The 21,214-nt window shown below is 42.7% G+C and overlaps 1 protein-coding gene across 1 annotated transcript in view; it reads right to left on the reverse strand.

Moving 5' to 3' along the window:
• Window positions 1-21,214, reverse strand: part of CCDC148 (coiled-coil domain containing 148) — a 147,601-nt gene that overhangs the window by 58,769 nt on the left and 67,618 nt on the right. The window contains exons 9-10 of the mRNA XM_084829666.1: window positions 9,708-9,846; window positions 6,303-6,509 (exon numbers count right to left, since the gene is read on the reverse strand). Coding sequence (XP_084685792.1) covers window positions 6,303-6,509; window positions 9,708-9,846 — 346 coding nt within the window. The remainder of the gene's footprint in view (window positions 1-6,302; window positions 6,510-9,707; window positions 9,847-21,214) is intronic.

Here is a 21,214-nt window from a genome sequence, read left to right on the forward strand (position 1 = left end):
ACATTTACATTAAGATCCCAAGCAAATAAAAAGGCCTTTACCTGGTGTTAAAAAGACATTGGAGTTGGCGCCAGGTTAACTTTCCAGGGAGAGGAATCCACAGCTGGAATACCACAAAAGAGAAGACCTTCTCCCTGGTCACAACCCACTGCACTTCAAGGAAAGTCAGAGAAGAGCCTCTGAGAATGATCTTTGAAATTGGGTGTGTTCATGCCCAAGAAGGGAAGATCCTTAAACTTCTCCATGGCAAAAACTGCATGGGAAGGAGAGTTTAACTTCATGGCTTCAATTATTTAGGGTGGTTAAAACAGAAAGGGATTGTGAAGAGCTCCAAAAGGATCTCTCCAAACTGGGAGAATGGGCATCTAAATGGCAAATGTGGTTCAACATAAGCAAGTGTAAAGTGATGCATGTTGGGGCAAAAAATCCCAACTTCAAGTATAACCTGATGGGATCTCAGCTAGCGGTGACTGACCAAGAAAGAGATCTGGGGGTTGTGGTGGAAAACTCAATGAAAATGTCAACCCAGTGTGTGGCTGCTGTAAAAAAGGCAAACTCCATGTTAGGCATAATTAGAAAAAGAATTGAGAATAAAACTACCAATAACATACTGCCTTTATACAAGGTCGCCTTAGTGGTTGATATGAGGAGGGCTTTGGATAGGGGTGAATGCTCCTTTGTTCTCCTCGACCCCTCAGCAACTTTTGATACCATTGTCCATGGTATCCTCCTGGACTGCCTGAAGGGGTTGGGCATGGGAGACACCATATTACGGTGGTTCCGGTCCTTCCACTCCGGCAGGTGCCAGAGGGTAGTACTGGGAGAGGAGGTTTCGGACCTGTGGCTGCTCACGTGTGGGGTGCCACACAGTTCCATCCTCTCCCTGATGCTATTTAACATCTATGTGAAGCCACTGTGGGCTATCATCGGGAGGTCTGGGGTGTGGTGTCATCAATATACGGATGGCACGCAGCTCTACCTCTTGTTTAAATCTTCACCAAGGTTGGCCGTAGCATCCCACTCCAAATGTCTGGAGACGGTGAGTGGCTGGATGGGGAGGAATAAGCTGAACCCTGACAAGACTGAGGTACTTTTGGTGGGAGACAAGAGGAAGTTGTGGGATATTGACCTGGTGATGAGTGGGGTACGGTTACCCTTGACAGACCAGGTCCACAGCCTGGGGGTCATTTTAGACTCCCAGCTGTCCATGGAGGCTCAGGTATCAGCCGTGAGTCGGACAGCGCTGTACCAACTCCATCTGATACAGTGGCTGTGCCCCTACCTTCCCGACCATCTGCTTCCATCGGTAGTACATGCCCTGGTCTCCTCTCGTCTAGACTACTGTAATGCGCTCTACATGGGGTTACCCTTGAAGACAGTTTGGAAGCTGCAGCTGGTACAGAATGCGGCAGCTCGCCTGATTAAAGGCAGCTGCTGGCGTGATCACATCACTCCGGTGCTGAAGCAGTTGCACTGGTTGCCAGTTGTTTTCTGGGCCAAATTCAAGGTGTTGGTTTTGACCTTCAAAACCCTATATGATTCCGGCCCAGCCTATCTTAAGGAGCGCCCCCAGCAACACCAGACAGGCTGCTTAACAAGATCAGCCTTGGATAGCTGTCTCTCTTTCCCATCAGCCAGGACAGCTAGGCTGCTGAGGATGAGAGAGAGGGCCTTTTCTGTGGTGGCCTCCACTCTGTGGAACTCCCTCCCTAGGGAACTCCGCCATGCCCCCTCTTTAATGAGCTTCCGCCACGCATTAAAAACGTAGTTGTTCAGGCAGGCATTTGGGGTAGGTTAGAGGATTTTTAGAAATATGTTTTAAAGTAGAATGTTATTGTTTTAAAATTGTATTGTTGTACAGTGACCGGGTGACCAGCCAGATGGGCGATTAAGAAATTCAATCAATCAATTAATCAATCAATTGATACAAATCTATGGTGCGATCACACTTCAAATACTGTGTACAGTTCTGGTCACCACACCTCAAAAGATATTGTACAGCTGGAAAAAGTTCAGAAAAGGGACAACTAAAATGATCAAGGGGCTGGAGCATCTCCCTATGAGAGAAAGTTACAACAGCTGGGATTGTTTAGCTTGAGAAAAAGGAGGGTGACATAATAGAGGTCTACAAAATTAAGCATGGTGTGGAGAATGTGGATAGGGAGACAGTTTTCTCCCTCTCTCAAAGTACTAGAGCTTGGGGTCATCCCATGAAGCTGATTGGTGGGAGATTAGGACAGATAAAAGGAAGTACTTCTTCACACAGTGCGTAGTTAAACTATGGAACTCAATACCACAGGATTTAGTGATGGCCACCAATTTGGATGGCTTTAAAAGGGGGTTGGAAAATTTCCTGGATGAAAAGGCTATCAATGGCTACTAGTCTTGATGGCTATGTGCTATCCAGTACCAGAGGCAGTGAGCCTATGTACCTCAGTTGGGGAACATGGGTGGGAGGGTGCTGTTGCACTCATGCCCTGCTTGTGGGTTCCTAGTCGACAGCTGGTTGGCCACTGTGTGAATGGAATGCTGGACTAGATGGACCCTTGGTCTAATCCAGCATAGCTCTTCTTATGTTCTTATGGCACACATCCCCTCAAATCAGGGTTGGGGATGTTTCTGAAGAGTAGGAAGTGGGAAAGGTAGCTCTTTTCTTTGCCTCACTCTCCATTTAGTGCAGAGAAGGGAATTGAACCTCATGGCATGCATCTCACCCATTCACATTTCCTATTCGGAGGCACTACATTCTTACACACTTGCTTTCTGTATGAAAGCTTGAAATCTATACAGAGTGGCCCAAAAGTAGGTATACAGTTGTTTAGAATGTTGATGGGAGGGGGAGAGAATTTTCAGTCTTCCAGTACTGCTTTAGAATCCACTTTCTTTGTTCTTGACTCAAGTTCGCTGCCATCATTCACAATATCAGTAAAAAAAACCCTAAACAACTAAACAACTGTATACCTACTTAAGGACCTCACTCTCCTCACTCTCTACACTTAACTGATTTAACAGTCATTCCCTGTCACTCACTCATCCCAACTGTCATTCTAACTCCACCCACACATCTTCTACTCACACATTCTCTCCCCCTCCCATCAACATTCCAAACAACTGTATACCTACTTTTGGGCCATTCTGTAGATCTATAGAAAAACAATGTTACTATACCTTCAGATTTTAGGAACTTGATCTGTGTACGTGTGTGTGTGTGTATGTGGGCGTGCGTGCGTGTGTCTATCTGTTTGTTTGTTCCTGGTGGCTCATGCCATTTACCACATGGTCATTTAGCACATGATGTATCATGCCATTTTGCACATTATCTTTATAGAAATGCCAGCAGATTTATGGAAATGCATGATGGATCATGCCATTTAGCACATGGTTTTTATGAAGCCAGCTTGACATTGTTTTCTTTTGTTTCTGTTCTCTGTTTGCCTGAGGCAGATGAAGAAAGTATAGCTCCTAACCAACTATCTCCTGTTGCCCTTCTTTCTGGTGTCCTTCAGATAAACTACCCTACACAAGAAGGCAATGGACGGGGCTTGATTATGCCTTAAAGCTGGAATCCTGCACATCTGCCACTCATCTCACCATGTCCACCTCCTAAACAGATTGGTGTGCAGAGCACTGTTACACCCAGGGTTAGAGAGTGTCTCTCATTCCCCCATACAATTAGGAACAGTACAATCCCCATGTATCCTTTCAAACAGGCAGAGGTAAGGTGTTTCTCCACCCACCTACCTGTGCCTTTCAGACCACCATGTGACTGATAAAAAGCCCACTCCCAGCTCTAACTACACTCAGATGGACTAGAGGGAATGCCTACTAAGAATATAAATAAAGAGACTCTGCCTAAGCTTTAACTCATTTAGGTCAGAGAGCTTCCCCAAGCTTGATTAGAGAAGATCAGGGATTGCACAGTGTCCTTGCCTCCAAAGGCTTGTGTCCTAGCTCAGTTTTCTGAAGCCTTAAAAAATCCAATTTCTCCACAGCTTTGAACTGTGACTTGGACTTTGTCCAGGACTTGGATGAAAAAGAGGTAGTTGAAAACACACTGAAAAATGGAGGAGGTACCAGGAAGCAGAGTGGTGGTGGATGGGCACGAGGGAATGAAGGGGCGCTTTTCTTCCCTCTTTCCATTGCCAAAAGAGGATTTCTAGAGGTGCCTGCCTTTATTACATATAAGAGATACAGAACAACTATGAGGTTCTCATCATATATACATCGTATTACATCACATAGGACATACAGCAATATCCAATATAGCAGGTACTCTGATAATATATTGAAAACAAAGAATTAGATGAATACAGGGGCAGTGTCCAAATAAAAAGACAAAAGGGGGGGAAAAAGCATCCAGGAATTTTGGCAGAAGACAACATGTTTATTGTTGTCTATTAATTCAGGTTGATCACACACTTGGCAATTGCTAGGCTCCTCTTCTAGACTTAGATCAGATTTTCCAAATTAAAGTTTTTGTCTAGCATCTTTACATCCCGCTCCTGCACTTCCTTCTTGTGGAGAAGAAACACCCTTGATGGCCCCCTCTACTCTTTTATCTAAGGTAGCTGGTCATTGGGCATGAGACAAACAGATCAGAGGTACAAGTATAGTAAAAACAAGATAAAGCATATTTTGTTACAAATGAATGGAACAAGACAGCTTATAATTTATGATTACTTTAAAAGCAGGGCTTTTATGTGGTTATTGTTACCATCAGTTAAATTCGGGAAGCTACAGTACCTAATCCTAAGTAAATTTAGGCCAGTTCCCCAATCCAGCTACACCTGCTAACACACAGGCCTGGCAATGAGGGGTTGATATTCCAGTAAGGTTTGACTCCCACCGGGACATTTAATTACGCTTTACCAGACTTCCCTGGTCCAGCAGCTGCTCTGTCTTCAGACCTCCTCCAACTGTTACCCAGGCCTTGGCTCCTTCTGAAGGCTGCTTTTGGAGTCTTCCTCTCTGCCCTTGCTGGCCTTCTTCTACCTTGCTTGCTTCCAGCTTGGCTTCCCAGTCTAGCTGCTGCTGCTGCGCTGTTGTCTTCCTTAGGCTCTCGGCCTCTCCTGCAGACACTCTTCAATTGCCACTCTTCCCTGGTGAGACTCTGAGATGATCTCCCTCAGATGAACCTCCTCCATACAAAACTCTCCCCAAACTCCCCGCAAATGCCTCAAACTTCCCGCAAATGCCTTATATTTCCTCCTGGAAGAACCCTCCACCCAGTCAGCTTTGGTGTAGCCAACATTCCATCATACCACCTCTGTTCAAACTCAGAACCAACCAATAGGCATCTTTAGAATGCTTAGCTATCCTCCAATCAGACAGTACCAATTTCTATCCACCCTTCCTATATATAAGACAGAAACCTGGCCTCATATTCCCCTCCCAATGGTAACAGTAACTGCCACTCCACCAGCACACCATATTTACAGTGCATCACCCCTCAGGCACAAACCTATAGTAGAAGGCACACGTTTTCCCCTTCTGCTGTTGACCCCTTTGTCTTCAGTCATTGAAACAAAGCAAAACAGTTGAACATATCAAAGTTTTACCTCACAAAAAGTCAGTTTCTTCACACTCCTATTCTCTTTACTTATCATCAACTTTAGTGTTCTGTTCTTTATGTCCATTTACAGCTGCACAGTGTCTCCCCATCGTTTGTGGTGGCCTTTTTAACTACTGTTTTAGAAGGCTTCAGAGAGTTGTGATCTGGCTAAAACTGGGATATTAATTGAAGTCCCCTTCCACACACACCCCCAATAATTTGAGCACTGGGCTACTTTTTACACACCTGAATTAAGCACTTCTCTAGTACAGACACACATCAGATAGAAGAGTTTTGTTCTCTCATTGCAACTTTATTATTCAGGCATGCCTCTTACTGGGGGAATATAACCAATAAGCTATACCAACATACACGAGCACAGGATAAGATTAATGAAAGCAAGATATATTAGCAAAAGGGAACACATTTATGGCGCATGAAACTGAAGCAAAACAGATCCATTCACATAAGGCCTCAAGAGCAAAGAAGAAATTAAAAACAAATTGTATACAAGTTTTCTAGCCAAACAAATCAAAATTTCTATCCCAGCCCCACCCCACTCAAGAGGCATGTAATCAAAAAGTGCTGTCCTGAAGAATGACTAGACTAGTAACTATGAGTATGTGGCAATTTTCAGAGGGGGAAAGCCCATATTAAAGCTAATGCAACATTTGTTTCCTCAAGCAAATATTGAACAAGCCAGGATACAAGGCAACATAAATTTAAATCTGTGGTTGTGTATTGAACCTACCTTTTCTTTGAGATCCGCACATATTTCCTGTTGTTTTCGTTTATTATTAGCCAACATAATTTCTGCCTCGTGAGCAGCAGAAGCTTCACTGAGAGTCATTACTGCCTTCAGTAAAAAAGCTTTTCTAGCCTGGACCCAGTTGAACAGCAACGTTCTCCACTGATTTCTAGTAAAATGATAGTGGTCCCAAGTCCTTTCATGAGCAACCTAATAAAAATCAAAATTAAAAGAAACTAACGTTATTTAAACCCATACAACGTATCATGATTGTTCAAGGTTACTTTAAGCAATCATTAAAAATGAAACCATTAGCTAAAATGAAAACTATCTCCCTCATAACTGTGTGCCTGCCAGTGAAGATAGGAGAGAACCCATCCCTACCAGGAGCTTCAGGTTCATGTAGGACTGGCTGAACTTGCCCTTTAGTTAGTTAGTTAGTCTATTACATTTATGTATTGTTTATCACAACAGGAGTAACTCCAAAGTGATTTACAAAGAAATAATAAAAACAAAACCCCCCAAATGTACAAGAACTTATTCATTAAAAACATACAAATTCACAGAAGTATTCATCTAAAACAGGGGTTAGGCAGCTGCATTGTGCCCCCGCTAACACTACCAGGGACAGCACCTCTGCTCCTGAAACTCGGCAACGCAGCAGTGGCAAGAAAAAAGCCCCATTTTAAAACGAAACATCAGTGGTTTGCCACTAAAATTTGGTGGTGAGGCAGCAGGAAAATGGGGCTATTTTGCTTTAAAATAGCCCCGTTTTGCTGCTGCTACACCACCAAATTTTGGTGGCAACCCCCTTATGTTTCCTTTTAAAATGGGGCTCCCCCTCCCCAGCCCATCAGTGCCATGCTGCTAAATTTCAGTGAGGGAACAGTGGGGCATTGGGAGGGCCTCTGCAAAAAACAGCCGGGGGGACCACACGCGGCTCATGGGCTGCATATTGCCCACTCCTGATCTAACAAATCACCTAAAGGATGAAACCATCCTCCATCCAGCACAGGAATGAACAACAAAGATTATCTTAATAAAAAGATCACATCCACAAGATGCCAAAGGCATGAGAAAAAGCATTATCCACTGAAAAAGCAAAGAGGAAAGAGAAACACAGCAATAAGTTATCATGGATAAGTTCAATTAGTCCCCTAAAATTATAACATATCGTTGTCATTTTGTAAGAAGAAAAAACTCAGGCACAGTTCAGCAGTAATGTAATGAGCTTGCAGCTGGTGTTGGAAGTAGTACTGTCTCGTGTGTTACATTAATGTTTCGTTGTTTAAAAGTGGTTTGATGCTGTTGTGACTTGCTGTGACCTTGGGGAAGGAGTCGGGGTATAAATCCAAATCCTTGCACATCATTTAAGTACTACCTATGATTACCAGCATAATAACATAGCATGGCTGATAGTAGCGGAGTTATTTTTTCCGCAGTTAGTAATATTTTAAGACCTATATGAATAAAGCATTCATTTGAGATACCAAATGGCCATTATGCTCAACAGCTATTGTTTTTGAAAAAATCCCAAAGATGATGGTTGGGATCCAAAGAAAGAGTGGCGCTTCAGAGCCTCGCTTTCTGATTGCAAGTCCCAGTGATACTCCCAGAAGTTGGATAATCTTCTAAAGGACCTGCAGCAGAATGCAGTGCAAGGATTTGCAGCTGGACAAGGGCATTGGACAAGTGCTAATATATGTATAGACATACGTGGTCAGGATCAAAACCCATCCCACCCCATTGCAAGCAGAAAGTGCTTCAGCATACAAAACATACGGTGGATGTGGCAGTGTTCAGTTCTGGTTACATTCCCTCAAGATGTGTTGAATCTGCTCTGGCCATTAGGAGCAGCTTTTCAGGTGGAGCAAGTGACTGCAATTAACAGGGATGGATTTAGAGGCACTGAAATGTAGGAGGCACAAAAGATGTTTTTAGCCTGGGCCACCATTTGGTCTAGGGCCTTGACGAGTGGTCCCAGTGCATATATTGTTGTTGTTGTTGTTGTTGTTCAGTCGTTCAGTCATGTCCGACTCTTCGTGACCCCATGGACCATAGCACGCCAGGCCTTCCTGTCCTGCGCTCTCTCCCGGAGTGTGCTCAAGTCCATATTCATTGCTAGCCTTGTGATACGTTCCATGGGATTTTCTTGGCAAGAATACTGGAGTGGGTTGCCATTTCCTTCTCCAGTGGACCACATTTTGTCAGAACTCTCCGCCATGACCTGTCTGTCTTGGGTGGCCCTGCAAGGCATAGCTTATGGCTTCACTGAGTTATGCAAGCTCCTTCGCCACAACAAGGCAGTGATCCATGAAGGGGAGTGCATATGGTCCACATATGGCTCATTGGACTCCAGCCCATAGATGCACAGGCCTCTTCAGATCCTGGTTCAAAAAAAGAATACTGAATTCTCTGGTTATTACTGCAGCCTTGACAATTCATATATTGTTCTTGTGCATGATCACCATGCTGACAATTTATGATTAGGCCACTGTTTCTGCAGCAAGCAGAATTTACAGCACCTGTGCATTTTGGACATGATTAAATTGCCATTATGTGATTTTTGCCTGACAGTTCTGTCTGCTGAACATTTGTTTTAAAAGTCTTCGGTGTAGACATGAGAGATTTACTATGCTTCCTAGTGTATTTTAGGTTTCAGCAGATCTCCAGGACATAGCAATCTCAGTTCCCACCACATGGGGGTAGAATCAATAGCAGTATTGAGGTGAAAGTTACTTGGTTGTGAGAATAGCACCCATCTATCATTGCTTTATGATAATCACCCTATCATGAACTTACAACTTGCATAATCTTTCACTAATGGGTGATGTTTATTTCTTTTATTGTTGTGCTTTTAACTGATTTGCTTTTATGTTACGTTTTAATTACGTTTTTGTTTTAACCACTATTTTATTATTGTTAGCTGCCTTGAGCACCATTTTTGGTAGAAAGGTGGGATATAAATTTAATAAATAAATAGTCTGATATATTGTGAGCCCCATTCTGTCACCACAATGACAGCAACTGTCTAGTCTATATCTATACCATCCTATTTTAATTCAATACAGTGGATGCAATCCAATTAGTGTTGTTCCACTGACAGAAGGCTTCCATCAGCAGAATGGGGAACAAGCAACTCCTCCTTCTCCCCTATAGCCCCCCACAGTCCCTGAAGTCTGTCCTGAAGAGTTGAGGAACTCTCTGGAGCAAGTTTTTGTGGGTGCAGAGGAGTCCTGTGGGGAGGGGAAGGGAAAGTTGTGTTGTGCAAGTGGATTTCCATTCAAGCAACACAGGATGTAGCCCTATATTCAGTAGCTTACAAAATATATCTCTATTGAAAATGTTTTAAATTAAATGCTCATTAAAATATTTAACTAAAAAGTTAAATCTAGTTTGGTCACTTACAAGAGTGTGCCTAGATTTGTGAGGCAGAAGTTTCTGTAGCATATCCAAGTAGAGAGTTCTTCTGCCTTGCATGTCAGTCGGATACTGACTAATGACAACCTGATAAACCCAAAGATCTTCTTTACTCCATTGTAAAGTGCTGTAAAAGTGAAGAGAGAAATCTAACACAATCTTAGCCTACAATAGAAGACAGGTCCAGATGCAAATAATAATATGCTGCCTTGATGAACATCCTAATTCCTCCATGAACCATAATGCTACAGTGCTGGAACACTTTGATGTGAGATGGTTTGATACAAATGGATGTTGCACTGGCAGATGGGTCTTTGCATGTGAAATGTATGCAACATTTTCAAAGCAATGGGGTCAATTTGACAGCATCCTCTCTGCATTCATTGAAAACTTACCCTTTTCTTTACATTCTTATCTCTGTTTTCCCCCTTTGTTAAACCTGGTTTGTTTGGGTAATATCAAAAAGTGGGGCTCCTTTAAACAGTGTAATCTGTACTCCCATTTTTCACTTTTAAAAAGAGTCATAGAAATATAAGCTTTCAATACTGCTTATTATTTGACTGTAAAACAGAACTGGGGAAAAAAGAAAGTAAAGCTCTTAAGGCCAACTGGTCTAATACATACTAGCTCAGAACAGAACAAGCATCAATACAACAAAGGAAACAGCCTGCAGCCAAACAAAACAAAGAATGTTGTATGTATGAAGGAGTCTGGATGCAGAATGCATCCGGTTTCCCCTGCCATTCCAGGAATTATTCTAAGTGTTACGCCCTTTCCAAGACTGACATTTTGAAATAAGGCTGTTCCATTAAATAAAAAAGAAATGAAAAAATGAAATAAAATGCATAGCATGAAGAACATTGGCTTCATTTTTATTAACCATGCTCAGCTTTTAGAGATACAAGCCCTATTCAAACTTACCTTATATTATGGAAAGTCTGTGGACTGTGAGGGAGCTGATCATCCGGTGCAGCTGTCCCACCTCTGGCATTATCCCATATCCATATATGGAATTGATAAATACAGCGTAAACCTGATTCATATGGCTTTAACCCCTGATTATGAGGAGTAACGATGTGCAAGATCAGGACTATGAAGATTGGATAAATCTATGCAAAGATCCTATATCCATGTTGCATTTAACATGTGGGCTCAAGGCAAGTCCAGAGGCAGGGCAGCTGGGCAGGTTAGGCACCATCTGACTCACCAACCATGCACAAACTTACACAATTTGAGGCACATGTGAATAGAATAGTGGCTCTTACTGGGAATGTCCTACCTACTGAAGGAAAATCACAGAAGGAAGATTCCTAGAACCTCTTGCTACAGCATCCTGATCCTTAATATATCTGGAGGAAAGCCCCATCAGAATAAATGGCTTACTTCCAAGTAAATGTATTTAAGATTAGGGTATAAGTTATGCTCCCAGTTCCGATGGAGACTCTGGTCTCAAATCTACTCTATTTTGTGACTGGAGACAACAAAAACCAATCTTGCATCATAGTTTATTGGTAATATCTTCCAACTTCCTCTTGGAGGAATTCTAGGTTTGGACCATTTTACGAAGATGGCCTCTGCAAACTGCTCTCCTTCCTTCCAGTAACTAATGCTTCATTTCCAACTTCTGCACCTGGAAATCCATAATCTTTATAATAGTGGGATCCATCATTTATTGAAGGGGTGGGTAACACGTGAGTGTTTTGTGCAGGCCCCCCCCCCGCCATTACTGCATTTGTTGTAGTGGCAGCAGCAATAAGCAGCAATTTTGCTTTAAAACAAAGCTCACAGGAAAAATGCACCTTGTTTGGAAGCAGAATCATGCTCCCAGAAGCCTCCAGGAGCACAATTGTGCTTCAAAACAAGGTATGTGCTCCTGGCACATTTTAAAGCAAAACTGCTGCTTTGTTGCCACCACTGCGTTGGCAAAGCTGGTGCCTGCAGGGTACAACCCTCAGAGGGGTTGGGGAAGCAAGGTGCCCCCCAACCTCCAGAAGTTGCCCACCCATGATTTATAGAAACTGGAGAGCATTTATGGGAAGAAAAATGTTTATTGGCTGGAAAGCTGAAGCAGGCACAAGTGGATGACTTCATATCTAGCTGCAGCATGCGAGATGTTCAGCCAATCCTATGCAGGTTTAATTCAGAACTTCTAGTGTGTTCAATAGGGCTTAGTTTCAGGACTGCACAGGAGTGCAGCGTGAGGTGGTATGAAACAGAAGCATAAAGATGAAGACAGCATTCAGATTAAACATAAAATAAGAAAACAAACATAGTCATATGAAAGCAATTATGAAGTTAGGAGGGTTGCCAAAACAGTGTACAGTTTGTATAAATTTGTTGAACTGAACTTTTCATTGTACTGTACTTGAACTTTTGTTACATTTCTGGGAAGTAGCAGGTAAGAAATATAGGTCCTTTTTCATATACATAGGCATGCAACGAATGTCACAGCTCAGTAAAAGCAATGACAGCATGAGCACATTATGTTGATACTGTGCAGCTGATGGGGGACACGTATCCAGTGATTATTATAGGTAACTTTCCTCCATTTGCTCTCTACATCTATGGGCCTTTTCAGATGCAACGCTAAACTATAGTTTAGCATTAAGTGCATTACCTTTGCGCTTGTGTGCTCCTCCCTCCTCCTCTGGCACCACTGCAAGGAAACTGGAAGCTTTTGCTTCCATTTTTAAAGTAACCAGATTTCCCTGTTACATGCAAACTCAAACTTAGTTTAAAATATGGTTAGTAAACAAGCCAGGATTATAAAACATGGTTTTATAAGTTCAAACATAACAGGGCTTCCTTGGTTAGTTTAAAAGTAGAACCAAAAACTTCCAATCTCCTCCTTGTGGCTGCACCTGAGCAGGAGAGAGAAGAGGGGAGCATGGAGGCCCAAAACTCCTACAGTGTACATAAAGCTAAACCATACGTTAGTTGGTTAAAGCTAAACCATACGTTAGCTGGTTAAAGCTAAACCATACGTTAGCTGGTTAAAGCTAAACCATACGTTAGCCAGTCTGAACTGGCCCTTTATAACGTAGTTCAGTGTCCATCTCTGGACACTTTTCAAGAGGTGGATGGAGCAATCCTATAGCCGCTAGTCAGCAGCTAGACAGCCATAGGATATGTGGGTTTCTGGGAACCGACTTTTCCCTCCAGCACTGCCTCACAGGCAGCTTGGGACAGCTCCGTGCTCGGAAGAGGAGTGTGGAGCAGTGAAAACGGGGGGTTCTGGGGGCCATTCCATGGGGGGGGAGGCAGAAATGCCGGTACGACACATCCTATGTATCGTCCGGCAGCCGCCTCCCCCACTTCACTGTCCACAGCTAGACAGCTGAAATCGGCTGTCTAGCCGCAAATGCAGAGCTGCTGAAGCACGGAGGGGACAATCCCCTCTGCGCTTCTCCTGCCCTGCATTGGATAGGTGGTCACCTCCAAGTTCGTAGGCAGCTGCCTATCCCCATAGGATTGCACCCTTAAGTGTTTCAGAGAATAGAGGTTTAACACATTTTGTGTGTTTTTCATAACAGAACATCAGACATCCAAAAAGGCTTATTGAGAGTTGATGACAGAAGTAAAGACAATGCTCTCAACTTTTTGGCAATTACCCGGATATGCCAGAATAAGTTCTGCAACATGCAATTATCATTATTCAAAATCTTATAAATTAATATGCATTTCTCATTTGTCAGGAAATGAATTTGGAAAAAGCAATATGTGCAACAGTCTTAACTTAACTTTATACAGAATATACACCAATGCCCCTGATATTCACTGCGCTGTAGTACATCACAAGAGAATGATGTAATATAAATTAAAAACAATTATCCCTAGGATCATTGCTATCTCAGGGTGCTTTCTACAATATTTTTTATTTCAAGCCAAGAGTTTTGAAGCCTGGTTTTCATCCAGGAACAAAAAAAGGTAAAAATGGTGAGGGGAAAGGCTGTTCATTATGGGTCCAGCAAAAGGGATTAAGGAACAAACCATCTTCCCAATTTTATTTTAAGTTTGAGATGATGCTCAGACACAAGAGAAGAACATTTACTATAACTTTATATCGAGAGGTATGTCCTCATAGCCTATGGTCGTGGCATTAGTTTAATTAGTAGAATGCCTTCTCAGATTGGAACCAATTCTTCTCCAGCAGATTCCATTAAAAAGAGAACGTGTCACCCTCCCTCCTCTTTCCAGCATTCACAGCACTTCTCTGTCTGTGACCTTATGAGTGCATCATTGTTGAGAAGATGCACAGCTTTCCCTTTGTAAAGGTTTGGCAGCTCATTGCTGCTGTCACCCTGTAGATCCTGGTGTTCTGCACAGCTCTCTGCTGTGTTTGGTACCAATGGACAATATAAGAATGCAGTTGTGGCTTATTGGTCTTCTGCTCTGCAAAAGTGATGCAGTTTTGGAGAGGAGCTGCCTGAATTTTTGAAAATCATCACATGAAATGCTGGAGAATGGGAAAGGCGGGAAGCCACGAAAGGACTTAGTCAATTAGTACACAAAGGTGAGACCGTTAGAACGGAGCGGAGCAGCCCCTTAATAATGAAAAGAGAGTTTCTAGTTTGTTCACAGGGCCATCAAAGACTTAGCCCAGCTCCCTTTACCCCAGGTGCATTTTCTTCACAAAGTATTAAACAGGCTCAGAGAACAGGGACCAAATGGAAGGGGTCATGGGCCAGGGCCAACCTCAAGACAACAAAGTACAATCCGTCCAAAGGCAGACTAAAACCAGAGTTCCTGCAGAGGCCAAGAATCTTTTCAGGACTAGAGCCAGAACTCCACACACAAACAGAGCCCTGCCTTCAACAGCAGGATAGAGAGGCACATAAGACATAGATGAATGGGCAAGGGCTGTAGCAAAGCAGTAGACCACATACTTTGCATGCAGAGGGTCCCAGGTTCAGTTCCCAAGGAGGGCAGGGAAAGACCTCTGTCTGAAACCTTAGAGAGTCGCTGCTAGTCCATGTAGACCAGGAGCAGGCAACCTGATGCCCTCCAGATGTTTTGGACTACAACTCCCACAATTCCTGAACATTAGCCATGCCAGCTGAGGCTGATGGAAGTTGTAATCCAAAACATCTGAAAGGCACCAAGGTGCCTTCCCTGGTGTAGATGATACTGAGTTATTTGGACCAGTAATTTGACTCAATATGAGACAACTGCTTCAAAGGACTGGTGAAATATGTGGTACCGAACACCTCAAAGAAGAAGTACCATTACCTAAGGAAGTCAGAGCATACCTAATCAAAAAGAATACAAGGGACAAACCCACAGGTAGGCCACATAAGAAACATGGGGAACTAAGCAAAAGAGAGCAAGATGTCTCCAAGTTGGAAAACCAACTAAGGGCGCAATCCTATGCATATTTAGACAGAAAAAGGCCTAAAATTCCCAGCATGCCCCAGCATACCGGGAGTTGCAGGCCTTTTTCTGTCTAAACATGCATAGGATTGTGCCTTAAGTCTGTGTTTCTCTAAAGGCTCTAAAATAAGTGGAATAGCCAGTTAGGCCAGCCAATATGGTTACTCTCTCATTCAAGGGAGTAAGTACACGCAAGCAAGAAAATGAGGCACCTAACTAAAGCAAGGCTGGGGCATACTCTTGAGACAATATAACTAAGCATGCGTTTTATATTGACATGTCTAGGGAGAGTAGAACTAAAGTCTTCTCATAACTGTAATATCGTGTGCCAGGAGGAAGAAGACATGACACTACACAGCAGCCTGGGGTCAGGCCTCTCCCCCTATTATTTAGGCAGACATACCTATGGTATTCCCCTGCCCTGGCAAGTGGCAGCCAATGATGCAAAGCAGGGATGGAGAAATGCATGACACGATAATGTCAAGACATGCGTAGCTGGAATTAAAAGTTAGGAGGAGGAAGGAGATCATGACACAGGGCTGCCATTTTAAGCAACAGCCCATATTGAGTGGCATGTCTAGTTCCACCCTTGGAATCACATGGTCACTAGTACTGGTGTCCCAGTTGCAAACATTTATGAACAACTTAAAAAATTTTTTAACCAAGAAATGATTACCAAGAAACAGAAAATCACATTCAGAGTGTTATGTTTAATGCTTGGTTAATTTTGAATGTCGAGTGCAAAAGCTGGTTTGAAACTCAACATTAAAAAAAACTAAGATCATGGCATCTGGCCCCATCACTTCCTGGCATATAGAAGGGGAAGAAATGGAAGCAGGGACAGATTTTATTTTCTTGGGCACAGACAGTGACTGTAGCCATGAAATTAAAAGACGCTTGCTCCTTGGAAGGAAAGCTATGGCAAACCTAGACAGCAGAGTAAGAAGCAGAGACATCACCTTGCCGACAAAGGTCCGTCTAATCAAAGCTATGGTTTTCCCAGTAGTAATGTATGGCTGTGAAAGCTGGACCATAAGGAAGGCTGAGCAGTGAAGAATTGATGCTTTCAAACTGTGGTGCTGGAGAAGACTCTTACGAGTCCCCTGGACTTCAAGGAGGTCAAATCAGTCAATCCTAAAGGAAATCAACCCTGACTACTCATTGGAAGGACAGATACTGAAACTGAAGCTCAAATATTTTGGCCACCTAATGAGAAGAGAAAACTCCCTGGAAAAGACCCTGATGCTGGGAAAGATTGAAGGCAAAAGGAGAAGGGGACGGCAGAGGATGAGATGGTTAGATAGCATCACCAATGCAATGAATATGAACTTGAGCATGCTCCGGGAGAGAGCGGAGGACAGGAAGGCCTGGCGTGCTATGGTCCATGGGGTCACAAAGAGTCAGACATGACTTAACGACTGAACAACAACAATTTCGAATGTCATGTAGTGATATACTGTTAGGAATAATTTCTATTTTTCTAAAAAAATAAAAGAATGCAGGAATTAAAAATGGCACAAATATAAATGTAAGGTGCACAACTTCTGAAAATACTCAATAAGGTAAGGCTTACATTTAACAACAGAAGCTAAAAAGAAAGAAGTGTTCTTCAACAACAGCTTTCAAATACTTGCACTTTGAAACTGAACACATTAACCTAAAAGGGCAGGTCTAATGACTCTCTAAAAAGAAAGTGAGATAGTTTAAAGGGAGTTCTTTTCAAATCAAAATACCAGAAAGCAATATAACTTCCTGAACATAAAGAGCATAGAACATCATGACAGTTTCTTTAATTACTTTTTAATATATCAAGTGACAGTATTAATTGGGAACAGATTTAGTGTCAACACTTGAAATGTAATTTGGGTCCATACAAAATTACAGCTCAATGTAAATTTTTTAAAAGCATGAATCTCAAACCACTGCCAAGCCTTTGCGGCCTTCATTGGTTTAGAGGTTTTCTATTTCAACAAGTCTTTTGAAGGCTTTTGAGTGGTGGAGATTGCTAATTATTTCCTCAATATCTGTGATCTAAACTAAAATATAGGACTAGTGTTAACCGTGCTGGAGTGGGGCCAATATTCCAGTGGAGAAGATAATATTTCAGGCCATCTCAGACACTTTAAGTCCTACAAAAATCTACAGGATTTACTTCCACTTAAGGACTGGCAGAAAGGGTGTTGTGATTTCTCCCTTTTCCTTCAGACTTTGCTGCATCCCACTTGTCCAAAATATTGGATTCACCTTCCAACGTTTATAATGTATTTTGGTTTTAAAAAATAAGATACTGAATGGTTTGTGTGAACACACTGTGAAATCTGGAATACATTGGCACTTGTTTCCCTGCAGAATATTGTGAAAACCTGAAGTGATTGTACTAGAGTTAAACAGTAACAACCTGCTGTAGAATGTGTTTTCCAGGAATGCACTGGGCTCAAGTCACACAAGAAATATTGCCTGTCTTGGAGAAAAGAATTAATTACATAAAGGTTTACTTTCATAATCTTCTGAGGAACAGACTGGTGATCATTATCTTCCTCATTTGTTCTGAAGGGGACTCACACAGTTCAATAACTAGTGTATCAGCCTGAAACATATTTCGCATGGAAGATCTGTTTTACTTCAGTAGGACCTATTTCTACCATGTGCACTAAAGATTAAAGCCCTTGAAACATTAGGACTCGTTTGAATGCTTAAGAGTGCAATCTTATACATGTCTACTCTGAAATAAGTGCCATTGAGTTCAATGGGACTTATTCCTAGGAAAGTGGGTACACACTTGGGCTGGAAGAATCCTGGCTGCACCCACTTCCACACAACACTGTCAACATTGCAATCTTTTCGGCACCAGATTAAGACTTTCCTCTACTTTCCAGGCATATGACGATATATTATTGGGTTTCTTAATTTAGTTGTTTTACCGAGTCTTGGCATTTTAATTGTTTTTAGGATTTTTAAATTGTTTTAACTCTTCATACGTTTTAACCCCTGCTGTAAAATGCCTTGACTCTTTTCTAGAGAAAGGTGTCTAATACTTTTAAAGAACAACAACTCCATAAGGCAGCTGTAATAAAGTGTGTACTAGGGCTGCACTGAATGTTCGCTCATAAACACGTATGAACTTGTTTGGGATGAAAGTAGCACCTAGAGGGTCAAATGTTCCCCCTGCTCCCAAAAATCCTTAAGCTTACCTTTGCTATTTAATTTCATGGATGTTCGTATTCCTAGTCTTCTTCTCTACTGTTGGTTCAGCACTCAGGTATTTCGCAAGAAGTGAAGCCCTTGCTCCAAATTGGCTTCATTTGTCCTAAGTGATGTCATCATATAGCCACATCTGAATGGCTACGTAGTGTCATGACTAAAGGAACACTTTTGTCCCCTTCCTTTCCGGTAGACCAAAAAATCATCATGGCGTCAGTGCTTTTCACGGCCTGCAGAAGTGTTCATGAAAAGCAACCCCTTCTTTCAGTTCAATCCTTTATATTTCACTTTTTTCCAAAAGATTTCCTTTAACTTATTTCAAAAAGGTCTCCATATACTGTATTACATTTATGAAGACCCCACGTGATACAGTATCCTTGTGAAGCAGCAAGCAATGAACTGTGTTAATGCTAAGCACGAGAACGCAGGATCAGAATCATATCAAAAATGAAGTGAGCATTCATCGTAAAGACTTAGTGCCAACTCAAATGATCAGAAGAGGGACTGCCTCAAGGGGAGTACACTCAAAATGGTAGAGGGGAGGTTACAAGCTTGAATATTCCCCTACTTCTAGTACTCTTTGCATATGGAAAGCTAGCACATCAGGGAGAAAGCTAGCCTTGAAATGGTTTGAGAGGGAGTGCTGGAAACAGTGAAGAGGAACAGAAAGCATTAGATATGCGTGTGCGCGCGCACGCGCACACACACACACAATCATTGGGCAGTATCCATTGGAGAGCGCCCACGAACAGCCAGCTCTGCTGATTCCCTTCCGCAAGCAGAAGCCACTGCTTGCAGAACAGAGATTTAGTACTTCCAGGGGCAACCCAAAATGAGCGGAGATGCTTGTGTCTGGAATGGGGCAGGCCAGCAGAGCTTGCATAAGGGAACTCCACCAACCTGTCCCATTCTAGGAACTAGCATCTCTGCTTGTTTCAGGGCTTGCCCCGGGAAATGCTAAATCTCTGTTCTGCAAGCAGTAGGCAGTGCTTTCAGAAGAAAATTGGCGGGGTCACTGCTCGCAGAACAGAAGCAGTGGTGGGCCCTGCTTGCGGATGGGCAGTATTGGATACTGCCCTATATCTATATTTATAAACATGCACAGCCACACTTCTCCCACCGCACTAATTTTCCTTTTAAATACTCCTTTGATCATTTGTCACCTTGGCAAACACAGGTCGGGGAGCACATTTTTGCCAAGTTACATGCAGTTCGTCCCTTCTGCTTATTTGGTAGCCTTGAGCAAGTCGTTGTCTCTCCATCAAGCCTCACAGGATTGCTTTGAGGCCCAACCTTAGGCTCCTTGGATGAAGAACAAGATCTCCCCCTCCCCCCAAATACTGAAACAATCAAGCACGTGCTGTAAAGCTACCTCAGCCACTCAGAGATGCGAAAAAATGCTCCCTCTCCATCGATACATTAATCTTTAGAGAAGCCTTCCCTAACCTGGTGCCCTCCAGATGTGTTGGACTATGATTCCCCCACCCAGCCAACATGGCCATTGCCCATGCTGTCTGGGGATAATGGGAGTTTTAGTCCAACACACTGGAGGACACCAAATTGGGGAACGTTGCTTTTGAGAATCCATGCCTTGTTTATGAATGTTGTGTTTTTGCATACCACGGGGAAAGCTATCCTGAATCATGTTTTCCCCCATTAAAAATCTAAATGAGAAAGTGCTACCTTAAAAGAATATGATCTGTGTAAATATTAGGAGTTAATCAAAACTCCACCACGCCAGAAATGTGTTTCAAATATTAAACTTGGCACTTACTTAACAACATAGCGATCATTTTTCCACTAGGAAAAAAAAACCCTTCTACCACCATTATTTGGTTTCAGAACTGAAACTTGGCAGTTGGCCTATACACAAACACCCTCAGGCAGCTGCTTTATATTTCCTCTGAATCAGATTTACCCCATGCTAATCCCTGGCTTTACACCCTCTAAAGAACATAAAAGCCTCCTAAGGGAAGTGACCCTCCCAATACTGTAATCCCCTGCTACCCTCTATAATAGGTAGGACAATGTAAATTTGATGCACTGTTTCACTGAATTTGCAGCCAGACAAACTACAACAATAACTTCGACTGAGATGTCAGCTTCCCCATATGTCAACTGTGTCATTGTCAATTGTTGCACCACTAGTTACTGACCTGGGTACAGTAGAATTCCTTAATACACCCCTGAGTTCGATGTGCTTTAGGAATGCCATGAACAGTTTGGAAATAGTCAGTTTAGATACTGTAGACATCATTCTGAAAAATCATTGTAGTAAGTGATGTTCCATCACTTATTACAATGATTTTTCAGAATTGGGATGTCTCTAGTATCTGAAGGGAGAGAGAGAGTTGCTATAAAAAAAAAAAAAGGACGTCAAGAGCATAGCTGGTAGCATACTACAAAATGTATGGTCGTACCCTTTTGCTCTGCTGAACCTCATCAGATTGCCCTGGTGCTATGTCCAAAACCACCTCTGCAGCTATCAGCACAACTGTAGTAATGTGGCACAAGGCAACTGCCATGAGCTTTGCTGGTTTGGGGAAACCATGGTGAGGAAGGTAGGGCTGTGAGGGCCTTTGCAGAAAATTGTCAAGTGCTGGAAAATAGTCACATTCCCAGCACCCTTGTGTGTGTGTGTGTGTGTGTGATTCCCAGTCCAGAAAGGAATCCGTCTAAATTATACATTCGACAGCTAGATTCCCTTAACTCGCCCATCTGAAAGGAACAGTTATGCTCTGTTACTTACGTTTAGATGCAAATGCAATGGGTTGGAACCAGACTTTGCATGAGCAGAGTTCTGCTCCATTGGAGAAAAGATGGGGAGGTGATTTTGCCAGTTCCTCCTTCCCCTGAAGCCCCAGTGCCATGTCCCATACTGATTTGCAGCAGCCCCTGAACCCTCTGGAGCAGCATTTCGCCTG

The sequence above is a fragment of the Heloderma suspectum genome, chromosome 1, assembly GCF_057233095.1.
Source record: "Heloderma suspectum isolate Gila_16-S chromosome 1, 16-S_ref, whole genome shotgun sequence".
NCBI lineage: Eukaryota > Metazoa > Chordata > Lepidosauria > Squamata > Helodermatidae > Heloderma > Heloderma suspectum.